Below are 22,717 nucleotides of genomic sequence, written 5' to 3'. Positions count from 1 at the left end.
TTTATGGAAGTATAATAATGAGAAGAGGAAATTCAAATGGTTGGTGCAGGAGATGGAAGTTAAGACATGTTGGATTAAAAGATCAGCTAATTCCCTAACTGACGGTTTAGCAAAACAAGGGGCAAAAAGGGATTCTTTGTTTTGGGCTAAGCTGTAACGTTAATGTCTTTGTATCTTTGTGGCTTTTGGAAGATAAGTGTATTTGTCTTCCACTTGTAAATTTTCTACTGATGAATTAATGAAAGTGTTATTGATAAAAAAAATAATAATAATTATCCCATCACCGGCAGCCACTACGGCCCCATGACCCCATCAATGTTCAGTTTGAACATATGGGAGGGTGGAGGGATCCACCGGAGTATGATAGCCTGGTTGTTAGGTCATAGATGTTGTAGTGCTTGGATTCCCATAAATGAGAAAGTGTGGTTCTAGTGCCATTATCTCCTACACATATGTGGGAGATATTCCTAATGAATGTCGTGTGCTCAGTTTTTGCTTGTAAAAGGATTGGGGTTCATGTAATTTATGCATATTTTAAAGTAAACTTGGAAGATACTTTAGCGCATTGCTCAAGAATTGCATAATTTTTTTCTTTTTAATAAATAAGATAAGAACAATACAGCAACAATAGGTATTTTCAAGTACCTGTAAAACCTAGAAAGCAATGGTGAAGTAAAAGCTAGAGACTAGAGAGCATAATAAAGTACATTCTACGAAGAGCATGTAAAGAAAACAAGCCTCTTGATTTATAAAAGCTAACTCAACTCCGCAATATGTTACAACTAACTGCATTATTAGATACTGAATAACTGTGAGAATGCCAAAATGTGTACAGTACAGGAACATAGAATTTGATTTCCAGGAGCTGCAGGCAATAACATCAATCTTTCCTCCTCTTTTTTCGGTGTCTCCTGTCCCTTTCGTCTTCACTCTCACCCTCGCTTTCACTTTCACTTTCATCTGAACTGGATGAATCAGACTTCGATTCAGAACCAGCTGAACTTGAACTGCCCGATTCATCCTCTGATTCAGACACTGGTTTCTGTTGTTGCATAATAAGCCTTGGCATATTTTTCAAGTACTCGCGCAAGTTCTCTGTCAGGCCACCAAGACCAATGGAGGTAAAGAAGTTTATAGAAAACCTTGTATTCTTTGGATTATCCTTTGGGAAAATAGATTCAAAAGATTCTTGCATCGCAGGATCATTAAGCCTCTCATTAAGTAAGCGGATGCCTAGATGCTCCGACAGCTCCTGCAATTACAAAACCTATTATAGTAAGATTTACAGCATCTAAGGAAAATAGTAAATATTGTATATAGTAACAAAATAGTTACCTGAAAAAGGATTTTAATGAAGATACGAGAAGATGATGTTGTGTCCTCTTCTGTTAAGCGTATATAGGCCAAAACGTGCCAAGGTAATGCATATGTTCCAAGTAAATGGGCAAAGAATTTGGCTACATTACGCAATTTATTTGTCTCAAGCCGATGAATCATTGAGTATTGATGGACAAAGCATTTCTCAAAATTTTCCTGGTAGATTTTGTTGATCATGCAAAACCGCTGACCCAGGAGACCATAATACCGAAGATATGTTCTTTCTTGGCTGCAGCATTCCAACAACATAATACACAATTCCATCTGCAAAATGCAAATCAAAACAACGATGAGCATTCAACTTATAACATATAACTGCCTCCAATAATGCACTTAATCATGTATAAAGATACAAATTTGGCCAGTCAGAAATACATAGGACTGCAAAACAACCCAGAAAGATGTGTATTGAGAGTTAAATAAAAAAAGCACTGCAGATTTCGAAAAAACACAAGTATATAGAACATAACTATTTCAATTTTAGTGCTAAATTTCTGTCAAACTTAGATTCATGAAAGAGAAATCCCAAGAGGAAAAAAGCATCATATTGGGTTGCTACTGCTGTTGTGCCTACACATGTAGTCCAGCTGGGGTAGAATCTTAAAAGTTCCAAACCTACATGATCCAATGACTATACACACACCGTGTCACCCTACTAGCACTATAAAAATATGGTTTAAAATAGTGCTTGGGTCTGTACTCACTCCTTTGGGGAGGTAGCATCTCGTGCTTCCTCAAAGGCTGCTTGTACTTCCCTTTTTTATCTCTTTAATAAAATTGCCTAATCATTCATTAAAAAAAAATCCATATCAATACAGCAAATGGTTATCATATTCCAGTAGGGTTATCTTATTGAAAAGACCCTACTTGGATCAGATACCTAGTGCATGTTGCTCAGCCCCTAATGAGAAAAGAAGTATATACACTCGTGCATATGCACACCACCATAAGAGAGAGTCACTAGAGGTCATTTCCGCTCTGTTGTTCTCCTGTTTCCTAGGAGCTCTATAACACCATCTGCACCACGCATGCCCAAGTCCATGATAATAAGAAGAGTGTTTATACAAAAAATGCAGGTCCCCGGGAAAGGACTGCATTTCTTGACAACTAATCATGGACAACATATTTGTACTATTGGACAAAAATTGTGAAGGAATTGGACATAAGAGCTCACTAGATTAACTAAAAAATAAATTATTGGCAAATTATTACCATGATTTCTTCAACAGTAACAGGCTGCTTAAATTAACAAATTAGTCAATACATGGTGAGAAAGGAAACAGAGCCAAAAGGAGTTGCCCATCAATGTACATTTTGCAAGTCCTGCTCCAACAATTACAATTACAATCCACATGATAAAGTGAAGATCTCTAGGTATCATATGGTTACTATTTTTTTATCAATATCATACGGTTACTAATACTTCATAAAGTGCAGCAATGCACTAATATACAACATTTCTTAACTAGTTTGCACTTTCAGTATATGATGCTTCATCTACTATGAGGATTTTTCATTCTTACCTCTTGACCTGGTTCTAGTTTGATTTTCAGTAGCTTATGGCCAGCTTCCTCAAAATCAACACTTGACATGATCGTCAAATAAATCGTCCTCCGCAAATTGACAAGATTTGTCTCTGTTTCATCCTTTATCTTCATCTGTTGTGCTTCCTCTTCATCAGATTCCTCCTCCTCGTCATCATCATCATCATCATCATCATCTGATGCTGCATCAGTGCCTCCATCATCCTCAGAGGACTCATCACCAAGCATACTTCTCTTTAACTCTTCATATCGCTTTTCATTCTCCAAAAATTGTGGATCCGGTTTAAATATATCTGAATTCGTAAATTTTTTATCAGTAACAAGAGCAAACTTATCAATTAATTACTCAGGAAAATTCCTGAATTTTTATAATAAATTTAGTAAATAAAACAAATTGCAATGAAGAAAAGTAAATGATTATATTCCAAATGATACCTAAAGCAATCTCTGGATCTATCTCATCTTCAAGAGATAATTCATGGGTTAATTGATCTTCTTGCTCCACAAGGTCCAGTTCTGGGCGAACAGCGGGGTACCCCTGCATAATTAGACATTGACATCTAGCATTCAGTTCCATGCTTGGATGCCAGATATGCAAAGAACAAAAATATTACATATGAAACTCCAAGAGACAAGTAGGATTATACCTGAAATTTGGCTTTTCTTATTGCAAAGAGACCTTCAATCAAGAACTGGACTCTCTTGTCTATTTCTCCTTCATGAAGTATTCCACGAAAGCGCTCAAAGATACCTATATGAATTAACAACCACAACCATATTACAAAGAAACAAGGATATGTTTGATTGATGGCTGCATCTTTCATTCCTTTTATATCCAAACATGCCTCGAAAGTTATAAAATCAGAAATTAAGATAAGAAAATAACGTGACCAAGCAAAATACATGGTTACCGAATACCAAAATGGAAATAGAAGATTTAGGCTTATCCCATGATAAGAAAAACGAAAATGATTATAAATCACCAGTGTGAAGAAAGTAAAGGTTGCCAATATTACAAAGGACCCATTTTGCAGCACAAGAATAAATGGAAAAAAAGAAAAGAAAAAGAATGTTGGAAGAAAATTTCTTCTCCATGCACAGAAAATATCACTCCGGCTTGTTCTTTAAATGGCATTAATGACTTACAACTATGCATTAAATGCATCTCCTATTACACTCGACAATATTTCCAGCCATGTTTTGGGGTCTCCAGAAATGGTTCAAAGTATCCCACTATTTTCCCAATATAACATAAAATAAAGATTTGCTGATTCATGTAGCCTCTAAGATAGAGCCTTAAGAAATATCAGGAAACAAGGTATCTCAAATATATAAGAAAACATAAATGCCGAAACTCAGGATAATTGACCCCGGGAAGAATATTTCTAGTGTTCATTTACCATCATTAACCAGTTCCTAGTATTTTTCTTTTTTTCCTTTTTTTCCAAATGAAGGAGCATTTAAAGGAAACAATCGTATTCTATCAATTCCTGAACTTGAGGGAGCGTATCATGGAAATTGATTTGGTGGTAACTGATGAAAAAAAAAAACTGATTTGGTGGTTAGGTGGTAAATCACAGTGATCCACAATGAGGAGAAAGATACAAGGTGATCAAACCCATAAACCTTCATTTCAAGCAGGAAATGTTTTTTTCTTGCCTGCAGAAAATGATTAGCACGAACTTAACCTGCTCATTAATTGGGTTGAGTACTTCCATGAAAATATACAAAAAGGGATTGAGGAAGGTGCAGTTCTCCAGTAAAATCTCAAGTTATGAGCCAGGCAGGTTTGGGCAAGCACTGCCACACCAAGGCAAGAGTGATTGGGGAGAGAGAACTTGTGGAGAGAGGTCTTGCTTGGCTTGGTTTCCTGATGGAATAACAGAACTACTCTCTATCCATTATATGGGTAACATGTAGAAGGAAATACCAAAGGCATCCTTGACCAGACATAATGTCATTGCAAGTCATTCAATGAAAAACCTGTCAGACTTAGTAGCCCTCAGCAAATAAAAAGCTACTAGGTTCAAGGAAAATCAACAGAAGTGGAATAGATTGGTGTCAAAACAAGGTTTATGAACGCTTGAATGCTTATCAAAAATACAAGGTTTATGAACAACACAAAGACTTTGATGGAAACAGCCAGGGCAATCCGGGTCCCTCTAGAGTAGAGAGAGTTTTTAGAGATAAAGATGGCACATGATTCCTTTGTTCTTGGGACAAGTGAGTGTTGGGGACTCCATAAGAACTGAATTGTTTGATGTAATTCAAGGAGTGCACATGGCAAGAGACATGAATATGAATAAACTGATTATTGAAGGGGATTTCAAGGTGTTGGTTGGATGGCTAAATGATCCAGAGATTGTCGTATGGTTTACAGGGATGACATTGTTAAAAAGTTCAAATGGCTAACTAGAAAGTAGCAACATGGCCTTAGAAATACAATGGGTGCGAAGGTTGGCAAATAGAATGGCTAATATCTTAGACCAGCAAGGGGTTAATATGAACAATTGTATTGGGCTCAGTTGTAATGTGATATTAAATTGTTGTGAGAAGTTGCAACTCACACCTTGCATTTGATGTACATATTATTGTTCAAGTAATAAAATATTAAGTTACTTATCCAAAAAAAAAAAAAAAACTACAAGTCAACAACAACGATAACAACACAAAGACATTATTTCCTAGTTTCTTTCTTACACAATTTAGAAAGCACAAAATTGATTTTATGCCCTTTATTCATGGAATGCAGGGCAGGAACCTTTCTACTGGTCTACTGGCACACATATTAGATATGCTTTAACTTAAAACACATCTAATACAGGAATCGTACAAGGTACATACCAAAGATCCTAAAATCAATCTCTGGTGGGCTTTCTACACCAGGAAAATCAAGTTACAAATGGACGAGAGCTCTCTTGGAAAGTCTGAACAGGCTGGGATTGAAGAAGTCTCCCAAAAGCAAATGGTGGCATGTTTTCGGTGCCTGACAAACAGACACACACATTGGACATACTAACTTCACCAAACCAGAGGCACTAACCCTCTATTTGGTCCCAGGATTCTATGTCACATCATGTAAGTGGCTATTTGACTCGGCCAATCATCAAGATTGGAGCACTACCTCAATGAAACTATAGAGATACCGTCTTCTCTAAGTTCAGATATAAGATGGATGCCAAGAATATAATTCAGCAGCCAACAGCTTCGCCAGGTCAATTGTGGAGAAGGCTTTCCATTTTTTCTTTGTATTTACAGTGATTAAACCCCAGTACAATCAAGCCCTACTAACTCCTTTAGCTAGCCCATCTGCTGGATAGTTTGCAAGCCCAGCCAACAGCTTCGCCAGGTCAATTGTGGAGAAGGCTTTCCATTTTTTCTTTGTATTTACAGTGATTAAACCCCAGTACAATCAAGCCCTACTAACTCCTTTAGCTAGCCCATCTGCTGGATAGTTTGCAAGCCTTGAAACCCAACTAAAGTTTACATTTAGCTCCACAATAGATGTCTCCCTCTAAATGTTTCTAGACATTCATGGGTCTTCATCATTTTGTTAAAGCAACCCCCCACTGTTTTAGAATCTCTACAAGTAGGTCCCTATATTTTTGAGTTTTCACCATTCTCAAACCTTGCAGCATTGCAAGAAGTTCATCCCTGATGGAGTTCCCTACTCAAATGGTTCCTGAGGACAAGGCCATTCATTATCTAACCATTCCCATCTCAGAATGCTTTGCCGATGCCTAATGGCCCTAGACTTCCAAAACTACATGCATCAAAGTTGAGATTGATGGAGTTAACAGCTGGAGGAGACCACACAGTCATGAGAGGAAATCTAACAAAAGAAGAGTTGGGTACTTATTGCCAATTTCTTAAGATGTCATCAGTAGAATAATAATTGAACAGGAATGTGCCACCCAAACTGCAATACCAATAATAGCTTCTTTATTTTTTCGGAATTCTTTGAAAAATCTAGCATTCCTCTCCTCCCAAGTTCGCCACAAAACAGCAGTTATAGTAAATTTCCATACTATCTTTCTCCTTCTTAATGGAGAGAGAAGAACAATGAACTACAGAGACTACCTAAGTCTGCCAGAGGGATCCACCAGCAAGTAGTCCACATGGTCACAAACATTCTTTGACCCTCCAATAAAGCCAAACATGCTATCAACCAAATCACTCAGTGAGTGCTTGCCTAGGTGGTTTGGTTTCGATGAGTTCACATGATCACAAAACTTACTTGTGACCCTCTAATTAAACACAGGCATGCTGTCAATTGAATAAAAAAAACCAAATCACTGAATGAATGCATGCCCAGGTCATTTGGTTTCAATGAGTTCACATGGTCACAAGTCACAATATTTTCATGCAACCCTACAATAAAACATAGACATGCTAACAATCAATGAAAAATCAAATTACCCAATGAAATGAGTAAATGTCTTTTTCCTACCCCAAATGAGAAAAAAAATAACCAACATATAAAAAAATAAAGATTACCTCTAAGCTCTACTACCTTACCATAAAAATGAAGAAATCCCTAGATAACCTAACATGTGTTGTGATGTGTTCACATAGTTACAAACTTACAATACTTTCTTTTTCTTTTTTTTTTTTTGAGAAAAGATAACTGGTTTCGTTAAACAAGGGAGGGATGTACAAGGCCTTGTAACAATGTGTTCACATGGTTACAATACTTTCTTGTGGCCTTCCAATAAAACACTAACATGCTATCAATCAAAAGAAAAAACAAATTACCTAGTGAGTGTATGCCTGTGTGATTTGATTTTGATGAGTTCACGTGATCATAACACTTTCTTGTGACCGTCCAGTAAGTCATAAACATGCTAATAATCAAATTTTAAATTTTAAAACCAAATCACCTTGTGAGTGCATGCCTAGGTGATTTGGTTTCGATTAGTCCACATGGTTACAACACTTTTTTTGCAAACCTCAATAAAACATAAGCATTCCATCAATCAAATGTAAGACAAAATTAGCCAATGAGTGCATGCTTATTGTTGCTACCCCAAGTGATACATGAACTATGCCAACCAGCTGGTTGGTAAGGTCTCCTGCTGGCTGTAGTGGAGACTTGGGATAGATCCCGCCTGTACCTGGGTTGGGGGATGGGCTACCCCCCATTGTGTAGCCCTTCAAAAGAAATTAAAAAAAAAAAAATGGAGACTACCTCTAGGATCCACTATGGCACTACCTTAATAGGAATATTTAGAAAAACAAAAGTAGGCTAACATGTGGTGCAATATTTTCTCCATCCACAATGTCCAAAATATAGTACCATGAATATCTGCCTGATCATTTTGCCTTTACAATTTAACCTGGTTTAACCTGCCTATGTGCCAGCTTGAGACTGCCTCCAAAATTGTTTGGGGGAAAGTCCAGCTGATGTTGAGAGCACTCAGAATGCTGGTACAAACCATGTGACTCTTGAGGCAATTCACAAAGAGGCGATCAGCTGTTTCAGAGTCATAGCTGCAAAAGACACAACTTGTAGAAGAGTGTCATGCCCCTGTTGGAAATCCCTGGTTAGCCATTTACCTAGGGCAGCTGCCCAAGTTAGGAAAGCCACTTTTGAGGGGAAATGATGGGACCAAATAATCCTGTGAGGAAAGTGTGAAGAGTGGGAACTATCCAAGTGGTTGAATTTGACAGAAAAGTTGCCTACTTTATCCCAATTCCACTTCCTGCTGTCCAAAGAATCCAAGTCGAGCATTAGGTTCTAGAGAGAATGTAATAACCCCATGTGTTCTATCACACAACCCTGCAAGTTCCTTTTGAATTTGGGAGACCAAACCACCTCATCAGCTTTGATAGAGAACATCTGGCTATAGTTACATCTTTGTTCTCAGCAATGGAGAACAGATTTGGGAAGGAGGCAGCAAGGGTTCGTTTGCACACCAGCAACCAGTCCAAAATTTGATTCTCTATCCATTTCCAAGCTTATATTATAATAGACGCCTTCTAGAAATTTGGGATAGACTTTTTGGATACTCTTCTACACAGAACCATATGGAGAGGTTGTGAGACCAAAGTCCCAGTCCCAATTAATATAGCTGTGCTTTTTCTTTTTGATGAGTCTTACTATGGCTGTGCTTTTCTGCAATAATGTTGAGCCACCAGTTATCTCTTTCAAGGCTGAATCCAGAACCACTTACTTAGAAGGGCTACATCCATGTCCTTGATCCTGCACAATCCTAAGCCACCATTAGCTTTTGGAGAGCAGATTTTGGACTAGTCCACTAAGTGGAATTTATTTTCTTCTTTCCAACCATTCAAAGGAAGACGCATTGCAGCTTTTTCAATATAGAGACTACCTTCTGCGACTCAGGAAAGAGGGACAGGAGATAAATAGGCTAGTTATGCTTTTTTTTAAGCTTGTTTTCACTTTTTTCCCTTTTTTTTCTTGAGGTGTCACTTTTTAATCGCTTTTTAGTAACTCCATGAATTGTTTGGTTCATACATCCAAAGGCCTTTGCCTCTTAATTTACTGATTCCAATCTATGTTTTCCCTCTATTTATTCATCCAGCTTTTACTGGGAGATAAAGCATTTGAGCCATGGTAAATTTAGATCCAGAAAATAAGTAAAAAATTAAACAGACAAAAGCATAATGCTTAAATGTCAAACAAGGTAGATAATTCCAGGAAGAAAAATATCATAGCAGACTGCTTTTTGGGTAAAACCAACATCATACTCACCATGAAGGCCTTGTGGCGAAAGGTCTTGCAGTAGTGAACCACACTCTTTGACAAAGCCAACAGCTACCTCAACACTGTCATCAGTAGGATTCTCCAACAGCACGGTAAGCAGCTCCAATGCAATAATCTCATGAGCTACTTGTTGGTTGACAAGATGTGCTATAAATTTAACAGCAGCCAGTAATTGAGGCTACCAATGAAAAATTAACATACACAAAGTTTAGTGTTTTGCCTTTATGTTGATTGAAATCTAAGAATAATTAAGTGCTAGGGAAGAAAATAATCAGATATTGAAATGCTTACCTTGTCATTCCTCTTGTATGCTCTCTTGAGCTGTAGCACAATCCTTCGCAAAAGAAGCTCGCCCACTTCAGGAAACTTGGTATTGACAACAGCAACCAAGGCAGCAAACACATCTGTAAACCCAGGCGATGCCATCTGAGATTTCATACATGAACGGCAAAAAAGTCCCCTTCCCCGAATAAGATTCTCGGCAAAAAGTTCAGGGATGATGTTCTTGATGTTAGTTGCATTAACCTTGTTGACAAGACCATTTATACTCTTCTTTAGAGCATCCCAAGTCAACCGCTGGTACTCTAGGCTGCTTTTGTCTTGAACTTCTTTCATCATCCTAGCCAACTTAAATGGGGGAATATAAACTCCTCCACTTCGACCCAAATTTGCCGAATCAGAATTCAAGTTTCCATCTTGCAATTTGGGTGGCTTTTGAGGTTCCGAATCATCCATTTTCTTACCATCTCCCTTCTTCTCACTAACCTCCTTTGCACTAGAATGCCTATGGTCCTCACGCTGCTCTCCCCGTTTCTTGTGATGTTTGTCAGCTTCGCTGTAGTCCGTTTCACTTCTATGGCTCCGTCGGTTCCGATCATCATCTCTTCTATCCCTTTCCCTTGCCGATTTTTTGTCTCTTTCCCTTCTATCTCTATCTCTGCGACTCTCCTCCGGTTCTCGTTGCCTATGGCCATTACCATGTCGAGCACTCATCTCCTCTTCATCAGAATCCCGACGGCGAGACTCCCTCCTCTCCCTACGATCCCGTTCCCCGCCATCATCCCTACTCTTCTGGTCCCTCTCGTCAGCATATCTTTCACGCCTCGAACTCCTTTGCTTCGACCGGTTATCCTTATCCCTACCCTCATCTGATTCGGACTTCTTCTCCTCTTGATCAAAATCCCGACGGCGATATTCCCTATCCTCTCTAACCCTAGATTCTTTCTCTTCTCCCCTTGCCCGTCTATCTTTGCTCTCTCGAACACCCCCCTCACCGTTACTTTGTTCTTCGTGCCTCTCCCACCTCTCCTTTCTGTACTTGGACCTATTCTTTCTATCCTCATCAGACTCAGACGATTCAGAAGATTCTCTTTCATCCCGGCGACTTGGACGAGTACTCGATCTGGATTCTTTCCTGCTGCCGTCTCGATCAAACCTCTCTCTCCCTTCTTGTTCTTCGTCACTCTTACTCCCACCGTTACTGTGTTTACCAACCATATCGAATGTAGAACAAAACCGCCTGCCTGTGTTACCTGAACCAAGAAAAGAGGGGGAAAGTTGAACAAATAGAAATGGAAGAGCTCTCTGAAGCCGAATGGATTGGCTCTTGAGTTGCGTCGAGTCAACTCAATGACTCGGCAGTCAACTCGTGAGTCGCATAGAAGCAAACGTGCACTTAATGAAATCAGACGTAATTTTTACCCAAAAGAATCAGAGATAATGAAATCAATGCTCTGGCTCGATGAAAAAGGTTAATTCCAAACTTGACCCGATCAATCTAATATGTATTTTTAGATGAAAGAAGAAAATGGGGGATGAGAAGTGTGGTTGGAGCCTTGGAGGAGTGAGAGTTTTAAGAATGATCCTTTGTTTTTGGCAAACAAAAAACCATTTAGTAAATGTTGGATTTTATTAGAGAAATTTAATACATAAAAGGATTTTATTATGATTTCCTATATTTATTAACAATTTAATTTTAAAATATATAACCACATGTGTGATAAATTAGATGAGGATGTCTATGTGAGCTTGTAGTCAAGAACCCTTCAAGGTTGGATCTAAGTTAGGTTTTATAATTGTTCGGGTCATGGTTGAGTTGGTTTTGAATGACACATGGTCACCTAGTCATCACCCAGTCACCTTGGCCATGTCGACATGGCTCGACCAGGTCCGTAGTATACACTGACTCCGTAGCCATGACCGCACTATGCCATTTCCATAATCCCCCACCTTATCCTCTCAGCCACGTTAGCCACACGTGACGCAGATAAGCACGACCAATAACAGGAGAAGGGATGAGGACGATTCTGTTGGGGAGTAGGACTCTATCCCAAATACCTCGGTGGTTAACCTCATCCCGACAACCCCGGAAGCTTAATTTGACTAGGACACGAACCTCGGCTATAAAAAGGTATCTGCTGTTCAAGGTAAGGGATTCCAACTTCTAGCACTCGTACTATTCTCTTGCTCGGACCAGCACCCTCATTGCTCGACCTGACTATCCACCACCTTCTACTGACTTGAGCGTCGAAGTACCTATCCGGGGAGAACTCCTCGGGCCTCTGACTTCCTTTCTTGATCACAGGTCTTGAAGCGCGATTCTATCCTTTCATTTTGGCTCTGCCCTGTTGGTAAGGACTATTCGACTACAACTTCAATTCGTACATCACCTCAGATCGAGCAACATCAATAATAAAGCTTGGATTGGATCATAATTTACTCCAATTCCATCTAGGTCTTGAAGCGCGATTCTATCCTTCCATTTTGGCTCTGCCCTGTTGGCAAGGACTATTCAACTACAACTTCAATTCGTACATCACCTCAGATTGAGCAACATCAATAATAAAGCTTGGATTGGATCATAATTTACTCCAATTCCATCTAATTTTATACCTTTGTTTTATGAAGAGAGTTCAAAGGGGCCATTTAAGAGGAAAAAAGGGATTTAATAGGTGAATGGAGATCCTATGAGAGATTCATCCTTTGGTATATCGAGAAAGGACAATGGGGCTTGTTCACTAGCTTGCATCGCCAGGATCCATCTTAGAGATGTGTAGATGCTAAAGCTTAGTTTATTGGCCCAGCCACTATTAATGTTGCTTTAGTGTGGGCAGCTTGGGAAGCCCATAATGTTGCTTTCAGAGCCACCCAATTTTGTGTCAAGTCTTTCATTTGTGATATATTTCCTTAAGAAGTTGATCGATATTCCTTGAAGGCTACAGACCATCGTTGGTGAATGCTCGAAGAAAGTTGATAATCTGAAGTGTGGTATTCTTATGTCCACTACTCCTTTAGGGAAGTGAACCAAGATGCGGCTGAAGACCAATCGTAGTGCTTTAATGAATATTTATATAAGTGATGCTTGGGGTCGAGCTCCCCCTCTCCTACTCTTACAACAATAAATAAATAAATTTCTGGGGCGAGGGGGGTAATAATGATTTTAGGGTAAAAGACTTAAATTATCTTAAGTTTTCATAAATTGACTTAAACATATCTTGTGACTTTTTTATCCTTTATTTTCATTCAAATTTTCAAAACAAAAAAAAAAAAAGAAAAAACCAAATGAAAGGCACTAATGCACTTTCTATATATCACGATCACGCTTAAATCATATTCTCTCTCTCCTTATGACTCGTCCCGTTAGGATCACGTTTAAACCATTCTCTCTCTCTCTCCTCAGTTGTAACTTCTTCCTTTTGGTGTCAAGGTAACTCATCACCTCATTATTGGATTAAACCCAACAAACCTCACAATAATGTAACATTTTATATTAGAAGAAACAAACCTCAATAACGTGTTCTTGGATTTTGTGACTACTGGAAGATTTCATCTTACTATTAGAAGAAATAAAACCATTCATTCCTTTTTGAGTTATATTCGAAGATTATTCTTTATTTTTTCTAAGATCAAAGAAAAATGTTTCCATAATGCTTGACAAATAAGTGAATAACAAGATCAAAACAAAGTGGTTAATTAGGCAATGTTTTCCCCTAATTTTAAGCTTATAATATTGTTAGCATGCCATGGCTTGAAAAGGAAACTGGTTTCCTTGTGATTAGATGATTTTCTGGCATCCATGAAATACAAGAATGGAGGGTATCTTACAATGGAAAAAAAATAGGATTTAAAAAATTTAAATGAATTTGCATGTAATGTTTCACTAATCTTAGAGGGTATCTTTATGTTAGTGGGCTCAGTCCATAAGTTATATTTAAGTCTACTTTAGAACCTTAGGGCATGTTTAAGTCAATTTTTTAAGTCTTTTACCCAATAGAGAGTAATAATGGATACTATTGGAGAAAATTAATACCTAGGAGGTTTTTTTCTTGTAACTTCTTGTATCTTATATTTTTATAACGGGTAAAAGACTTAAACATACACTAGGTTTTCATAAATTAACTTAAGCATACCCTGGGTTTTTTAATTGGACTTAAAACATATGTTTTGTGACTCTTTTACCTTTCCATACCAATGGGTTACCTTGCATTGTGTAACCCTATAAAGCCCAAAAAATGTGCTTAACATGAGATTAATAACCAAGTAAAAAAAAAAAAAGAAAAAATAATTTCAAAATTGAACCGATGAAGATAACTAAAAAGTCACATTAAGTTCTTTCTTACTACATTTTATTATTGAACCAAGAACAATCCATTAAACAAATCTACATTGAAGTAAAATAATAGAAACAAAGAGAAAAACTTAAACCCAAGGAAAGGAGTAAAATAAAAGGAAAAACTTGATTACCCAAGGAAATGAGCAATGATTTGTTTAGATTGGTTCACCCCATAAATTGGTGGGCAAAGTTGGGTCCAAGCTACGGTTCATATTTAGGTTGACCCTTAACCTAACCCAATGCAAGTAATTTACACCTTACTTTATTAGAGAGAGCCAAAAGGGATTGGAGGATATTTAAGAGGATAATAAGGTTTTAAACTTAATGGGGAGGGGAGATGTTACAAACAATGACTATTAAGGTCTATGTGTGTGTGTGACAGAGAGAGAGAGAGAAAGAGAGAGAGAGAGAGAGAGAGATTTATTAGAGTAAATATGGATTTTATGAAAGACAATAAAGACTCGTGAGGTTTTTAGCAGTTGTTTGGCACTAGATCATTTCACAAGTGTTTTGTTTCACCAATGGGCCCCAATTCACAAGTGATTCATTTCACCTATTTTTTTTAACACACAAAAAAAGGGATGCAAGATGACTAGGTGTTTAAAGTAATTTAGCTTAATATTATAATATATTTATAATGAGAATTGTGTGGCATCTGAAAAAGTAGTCAGCTTTTTCAAATTTCAATGTAGCATGCCATTAGGGTGATTTAAGATCACCCAGGCGATTCAAGAAACATCAATTTGATGTTTCAAGAAACCCCACCTTTTTCCGAATTCCAATGGTAATCATTACCAAAACATTTTTTTAGAAACACCCTTGCCAAATGCGATTTTCTTGCCAATTCCGTTTTTTTTCTTGGTGTGCATGACACATCAACAAAAATGGAATAGTCGTAAAATGCACTAGTGCCAAACGTATACTTAATGATTTAATATAAAAATAAATATGCACATGTATGAGAAAGTAGATGAGCTACATGAGATGGTATCTCCTTTTTATTATGCTATATGGGTTACCTCCCTTCTTTCCTCTTTCTATTATATATATAGATGAGTATATATCAAAACAAAACCAAACTGGCCACGTGAGATGGTCACCTTTCCAACCAAGTCTTCTCCTTGGTTGCCTCTTTTTCCTCAAAATATTGTTCCTAACACTCCCAACTTGCCACCTCAACACATGTTTTCCTGAACCTCTTTGTCTCTCTAATATTCCCAAACACCTAAATCATCTCCTCTTCTAAAATTTCTCCAAAAATATCTTCCCCACCTAAAACATCCTCATGAAGCATATCCTCAATCTCATATGTCCAATAAAATATCTAATTTGAATATCTCTTTCCCTCCCCTATATCTTTCTATCTATTTGTATTTATATCTCTCTTCACCTTGCAAATACATGCATTTAGTCTTTCATTAGTGTATTAAAATATTAATGTTTAAGTTAAAAACTTTTTTTAAAAAACAATTTAAGCTAAAACCTAGATGTTGAAATAAGATGAGTAAAAAATATCTAAAATACTAATAAGAGAAAAAAAATAGATAATACAACAAGACAAATGATAAAAGCAAAGTAAATTAAAGAATTTAATAATTAATTAAAAATGTCATTATAATTATAAAATAATATTTAAAATTTATCATTATAACATTTTTGGGCCGCACACATCACTATTTGTATTGATGCTGAAATTTCGCAAACACTACAGCAAGAAGATGAATCAAGAAAATATGAATTTTTAGTTACCATTTTAAACAAATCTTAATTGATCCAATTTGGTTTGCCAAATATGCTATATGATTTTTAAAAAATATATCTTAAAAATAAATATTGGAAATACTATTAATTAACATGTTGGTGTTAAAATTTTAATTCTTCAAAAAAATGTTTTTGTTAAAATTTCAAAAAGATTTGTTAAAAAAATCACATTTTTATAAATTATGAGAAATTTTCACTGCTATTTTTCTAAAAATGTTTTCAATGAACATGAATTGTCTCTTTTATCTTATAGCTCCATTATGACAAACTTAAGTTTTGGATTAGGTTGTTATCCAGCTTTACTAGTTTCCTAAGAAAAGAAGAAAGCAGGAGAAAAAAAAAATGAAATTCATCCTAGTCTTACAAAAAATCTTCATTGGTGATAAGACTGTAAAGTTTTACATTTGAAGAAACAAACCTCTATCACTTGTTTTTGGATTTTGTGACTACTAGAAGATATCATCTTACTATTAGAAGAAACAAAACCGTCCATTCCTTTCTAAGTTACACTTAAAGATTATTCTTTTTTTCCAAAGAAAATAGCAACGTTTCCATATTACTTGACAAATAAGTGAATCACAAGAGCAAAACAAAGTGGTTAATTGGAAAGTGTTTTTCCACTAATTTTAGCCTATAATATTCTTAGCATGCCATGGCTTGAAAAGGAGTCTGATTTCCTTGTGACGAGCAACACAAGATTTTCTGGCAGCCATGAAATACAAGAATGGAGGGTATCTTACAGGGTATCTTTAAGTTCAATGAGCTCAATCCACAAGGTATATTTAAATCTATTTTAGAACCTTAGGGCATGTTTTAAGTCTTTTACCCATTAGAGAGTAATAATGGATTTTATTAGAGAAAATTAATACCTAGGAGGTTTTTTTGTAACTTCTTATATCTTATATTTTTGTAATGGGTAAAAGACTTAAACATACCTTGGGATTTCATAAATTGACTTAAGCATACCCCAAGTTTTTTAAGTAGATTTAAACATATATTGCGTGACTCTTTTACTTTTCATTTTCTTTGAGATTTTCAAAAATAATCAAACGCACTTTTCACCTTGCCCTCACTCCTTAGAGTTTCGGGTTTCCCCAAAACCTACCCCGAACCTAATCAGTGATAAAAAAAAGGGGTAATAGCATATAAGGGCAACTTTTGGGGTTTAATATCAATAAAAACAATATTTTAAAAAAAAATTCAAAAATATGTTAACTTTTTAAAAATAATATCAATAAAGGACAAAAACACTATTCATCATCTTCTTCTTGCCATTTGTTCACCAGTGCCGCTGTCCGCCGCCACCGCCCATCTCTGCCTCCGCCTCCAATAACGTTGCCAAAGGTGGCCAGAGGCATACGTGGTGGTGGCGGCACTAGTGGTCATTCCTCTGCCCAGCGTCACCATCGCCACCTTTATCTCTACCCACCTCCGACAACGCTGTCGGAGGCGGAGGCGGAGGTGGTGGCGTTGGGCAGAGAAATGACCACCAGTGCCACCTCCGGCAACGTTGCCAGATGCAGCTGTGAAGATAGGTGGCGGTGGCGAGCAGCGGCGAACGGCAACACTAGTGAACAAATGGCAAGAAGAAGATGATGAATAATGTTTTTGCTTTTTATTGATATTATTTTTAAAAAATTAACCTATTTTTAATTTTTTTAAATATTACTTTTCTTAATATTAAACCCCAAAAATTGCCCTTATATGCTATTACTACCCCGACTAGGGCAGGGTAGGGCAGATCCCACATCAAATTGTCTTTTCTACTACCCCGGTTGTATAGTCCCATGGAGTGAAAAAAGAAAAGAAACATCATGCTCATTTATGGCCTTAACTGCTTGAAGAAAGTCAGACAAAACAACTATACACAAAAGATTTTGACTCCTCGCAAATAACACTACTTCCAATAATAGCCCTTATTTCATATTCAATTGCACCTCCCTTTACTCTATATGGTCCCTGTACAACAATGATAAGAATGAGAAAGAAATAGAGGAAGAAATGGATGGGTGTCAACAATAACGAAAAGGAGAAAGGGCAAGAAAGGGAAGCAACAAACCTATTGTTGGTTAAAAGGATGTGGTTATTGGAAGGAGGTTGGAAAAAATTGTGCTTTTAAACTGTATAAAGTCTTGCGATTCACCTTGTATTTCTATATTATGTAAAGCTTGTGAAAATATAAAGAAATATCCACCATCATCTTTAGAATTTCTTTTTGGTATTAATCATCTTTAGAAATCAATAAGATTAAATTTATCAAATAAAAAAAAATCATAAAAGACGTGACAGAATGATAAGTTGAAATAGAAAAGGTTTTTTTCTTTTCTTTTTTTTTTCCTTTCTTTTCTTTTTGATAATTCATTTACAAGGTAAAAATAAAATCATTTGAAGGAATCTTGGAGAAAACCATTTTATGGGTTGGTCTTGGGTTTAGCTTTTGACAAGATTTGAATGTGCTTGACCCGTGAACAGGTCTATCTGAGAGTAACTCAAATAGATGGTAAAATGAGATAATGCAAACTAAGATGATCAGTAATGTGCATAGAAGACCATCTGCCACATCTATAAGCAAAAGCTATCAGTTGCAAGTTGGAGGAACTAGACATGGATTAAAGTAATAAAAAATAGTCTAAGCACACGAGATTTAACAATGGGTATGTTACTAAACAAAATAGAATGACAAAACAGGTAGCAGACTGCCAGACTCCATATAGTTGGGACAAGCTTTAAGCAATAATAATTTAAATCTCCCTTAGTAGAGATGCAACTTGGGTGGGCTGGCCAGGATTAAGGTCAACCCAGGGCAAACCCTAATAATTGGTATTCAATGATCATTTTATAGTTGTTGTTAAGGCTCTAGAGGGTGATGATCATGATATTATCTGGTCTTGTTTCATTTTATGGACTTCACTAAGAATCTTTATAAATATCCCTCTAAAGTATAAACCTTCAAAAATTACATGAGTGCCATACATAATTATTTATGATTATGCCATCCTATAAAATAAAACATCATCCATCTTTTCTCTCACCTAATTCTCTCTCTCCTCCTTTTCTTTATCTCAATTTTTATTTATTTATTCATTTATTTTTTATTATTATCTAAGTATTTATTTATTTAATAAAATTATTTATAAATCAGTAAAATAAAGGATATTTGACATTGAGATAAAGATTTAATAGACATTTATTTATTTATTTTACTAGATTATTTATTTAATTTATTATTATTATCTAAGCATTTATTTATTTAATAAAAATAAATATTTTTTATAAATAAGTAAAATAAAGGAGATTTGACATTGAGAAAAATATTTTAATAGAGATTTATTATTTATATTACTAAATTATTTAAAAATAAATTACTAACAAATTATTCTCTCCCCTTGAGCCCAATATTTAGGGCTATCATTTATAAGGAGGGCCAAAATGTAAGTGGAATGGGGGGCCGTGGCTTCCCTATGTCCCCTTGGCTCCACCCCTGGGGTTGGGATTAAACCTATTCACAGGTCACATTGGGCTTTGCATTTATATCAATAGAACATATTCAAGTTCAAGTCTGAGCATGACCAGACCATTGGGCCTAAATCTTGAGCCCAAATCCCGAGCAAGAAATTGAGAAAAAAGACTTGTATTCTTTATTTAACAACAAAATTTATTTATTTATATTAAATTGTCTTCAAAAGTGAAAATTTTAATTAATTAATTATTTATTTATATTAACTTAGACCAATCATGTCCCAATAATAAATGAATATTTATTTATTTATTTAATTAAATTAAATAATTTATTTATTTATTTTATAAAATTAAGTAAATTATTATCCATAGATTTCTACTTATTTAATTTATTAAATATTCAATTAATTAATAATTTATTTTACTAACAAATTATTTCTTTCTTTGCCTAAGTCTAATAGGGCTATCAATAGGTTAGGTTTGGCTTGGGTAGGGGTGGAGCTAGGAAGTTTTTTATGAGGGGACCAAAATCTAAGTGGATTGGGGCTAGGGGGAATAAATATGGGTGGCCATTAGGGGGGGAGGGGGAGGGGGGAGGGGGAAAATATACATGAAGAGTGGGGATTTGCTGGGCCATAGGGGGGCCATGGCCCCTAGCTCCGCTCCTGGGGTTGGGATTAAACCTATTCATTGGCCACACTGGGCTTTGCCTTTATATCAATAAAACATATTCAAGCTTAAACCTAAGCATGACCAGACCACTGCCCCTAGATCTTGAGCCCAAGCCTGACCCCCATATAAAGCCCAATGCCCAACCAAGAATTTGAGAAAAAAGATTTGTATTCTTTATTTAACAATAAAGTTGATTTATTTATATTAAATTGATTTCAAAAGTGAATATTTTATTTATTTATTATTTTATTTTATTAAATTAAATATATTATTATCCATAAACTTTTATTTATTTAATTGAACATGCACCCAATATTTAGGTTTGTCAATTGGTCGGGTTTGGTTCTAGATAACTTGGACTAGTCATGCCCCAACAATAAATGAATATTTACTTATTTATTTTATTACATTAAATAAATGTTTTATTTATTTTGCAAAATTAAGTAAATTATTATCCATAGATTTCTATTTATTTAATTTATTAAATTATTCAATTAAGTAATAATTTATTTTACTAACAAATTATTTCTCTTTCTCCCCGAGCCTAATAATTTAAGGCTATCAATAGGTTAGGTCTGCGTTGGGCAGGGGCAGAGCTAGGAATTTTATATGAGGGGGCTAAAATCTAAGTGGATTGGGGGGTAATTTAGTGCTATCAATAGGTTAGGTTTGGGTTGGGCAGGACCAAAGCTAGGAATTTTTTACGAGGGGTGCATTTATTTATTGTTTTATTTTATTAAATTAAATATATTATTATCCATAAGTTTCTACTTGCTTTTAGTAAATCTTTTTTCCTAAAAAAAATTAATTAAAAATTTACCTTTTGCAAATTCATTTTTTAGCTATACAATAATTTAGCTTTTGCAAGCTCTGCAATGTAGGGCCCCTCTGCTACTAATTATGTAAGTATATATGTATGCACATATGTATACATGTGTTTGTGTAGTAAGGTCGGGCATGGGTTGGGTTCAGAGTGGACAAGGTTTGGGCTACCTAAGAGCTAGATTGGGCCCAACTAGACTCATGATAAAAAAATCCAAATCCAGTCCATGTAAATGTTCAAGTACTTGTAATTTTTTCTTAAAAAATACTTGTAAATAAATAAGGATATTCTTATCCATATAAATAGGGGTATTCTCCCACCTTGACATTGTAGTGGAAGAGATTCATTACTTGAAATAAAAGAATGTTTAAAATGGTTAGTGCAATGGACTTCGACAAGTTTTAGATGTATTTGAACACTTCTTCACAAACTAATGACACGGGTACTTAACTCTAACTATGAAGGGTATAAGTTAATGGATTAATCACTTAAATATATAGTATATATGATTTCTAAAACTACTTAAATATGCATTGTTGAAGTTTTTAATCGTCAAGATTAATGAAAAAACATTAAGGCTGTGTTTGGTTGCAATGCAAGTAAATTTGCACTGGTGCAAAACCATGGCAGTGCAAATGATTTGTAAATTCTGGTCTATTCTTACTTCAAATTTTAGCTTATTTTATTTGATGGCAGTACAAATGAAATAAATTAAGACAAGAAGCAGAATAAATTAAAATTCAAAACAAAATTAAACAATAATTTGCATTTTTTACATTTGAACTCCTATGCATTTGTACTAGTATAAATAAATTTATACTGCAACCAATCACAGCGTAAAGGACAAAACCGCCCATGATTGTTCTTTAAATTTTCAAAATCAAAGATGTAGTTGAAGGAAGTAGCAGTGGCAAAGGGGCCACGCCTTCTTGGCAAAAGACAAAATAATAGCGCCTGTGATTACGTTCAACTGCAAAGAGTTCTTAGATGATGGAAGGCTCATGTCCGATATTGAAGGCTCGAAGCCATTCTAGCGCTCTTACACAAGTATGGTTAAACCAAAAGGCTTATAGTTTTTTTTTTTTTTTTTTTTTTTTTTTTTTGGGGGGGGGGGGGGGGGGGTAAAAACAAAATGCTTATAGTTTGTTTTAAAGTAGGATGCAAATTGGGCTTCATATATAGCCAGCCCTTGGATATGGACCATTCTCCTTGGCCTGACCCAATGGCTAATGCCCAAGTTGGCCAGCCCAATCTTAGATTGAGCTAGACTTGGGCCATACTCATGCCTTAGGCACGCTTGGTTAGGCCCAGGTGGGCTTGAAAGCTAGTCTTTTTTGCACATGTTTGGTGTTTTTGCCTTTCTCCACATTCAAATTTAGAAATAAAGTAAGAAAAATTAGATAACAATAGAAGTTTCAGCACAATGCCGCTTCCCAAGGAAAATTTCCCAAGTCCAACTTTGGGCATTACATATAGGGGTGTCAATTGGACTGGATTTGGTCTAATCCGGTCCAGTCCAATGTGAGTCCATTACAAATGGACCTGGTTCAATCCAGTCTAATGAATATTTTTAGACCATTTTGGACTGGTCTAGAGACTGTCCAATCTGTTCAAATTTCTGTTAATTTAGATTGGTTTCAACTCAAATCTGGTCCATTGACACTTGTGTTTTTATCTTCTATCAATGGACTAGATATTGTCTCATTCCAATATAATTTCATTGTGGATGGACCAGGTCCAAT

At 36.0% G+C, this 22,717-nt stretch overlaps 1 protein-coding gene across 1 annotated transcript; it reads right to left on the bottom strand.

Annotated features, from left to right (window-relative positions):
* Positions 1–576: 576 nt before the first annotated feature.
* Positions 577–11,215, bottom strand: LOC104586158 (MIF4G domain-containing protein / MA3 domain-containing protein). Its single transcript, XM_010243312.3, has 7 exons — positions 9,940–11,215; positions 9,637–9,826; positions 3,569–3,672; positions 3,357–3,459; positions 2,901–3,214; positions 1,336–1,641; positions 577–1,252 (listed from the first exon to the last, which is right to left on the bottom strand). The coding sequence occupies exons 1-7, from the start codon at positions 11,143–11,145 to the stop codon at positions 881–883; spliced, it is 2,595 nt and encodes an 864-aa protein (XP_010241614.1). The 5' UTR covers positions 11,146–11,215; the 3' UTR covers positions 577–880.
* Between the last annotated feature and the right edge of the window lie 11,502 nt (positions 11,216–22,717).

Source organism: Nelumbo nucifera, chromosome 2 (genome assembly GCF_055504915.1).
Source record: "Nelumbo nucifera cultivar China Antique chromosome 2, China Antique-T2T, whole genome shotgun sequence".
NCBI classification, from domain to species: Eukaryota; Viridiplantae; Streptophyta; class Magnoliopsida; order Proteales; family Nelumbonaceae; genus Nelumbo; species Nelumbo nucifera.
Note: the sequence above shows the minus strand (reverse complement) of the source record. Positions and strands in the feature narration are given on the sequence as shown.

Excerpts from the sequence above, each read along its gene's own strand:
- LOC104586158 (XM_010243312.3), bottom strand. The coding sequence starts at position 11,145 with ATGGTTGGTAAACACAGTAACGGTGGGAGTAAGAGTGACGAAGAACAA. Across the intron at positions 3,673-9,636 it reads TTCGCCACAAGGCCTTCATG|GTATCTTTGAGCGCTTTCGT; the intron begins GTGAGTATGATG and ends TAATTCATATAG. Across the intron at positions 1,642-2,900 it reads AACTAGAACCAGGTCAAGAG|ATGGAATTGTGTATTATGTT; the intron begins GTAAGAATGAAA and ends TGCATTTTGCAG.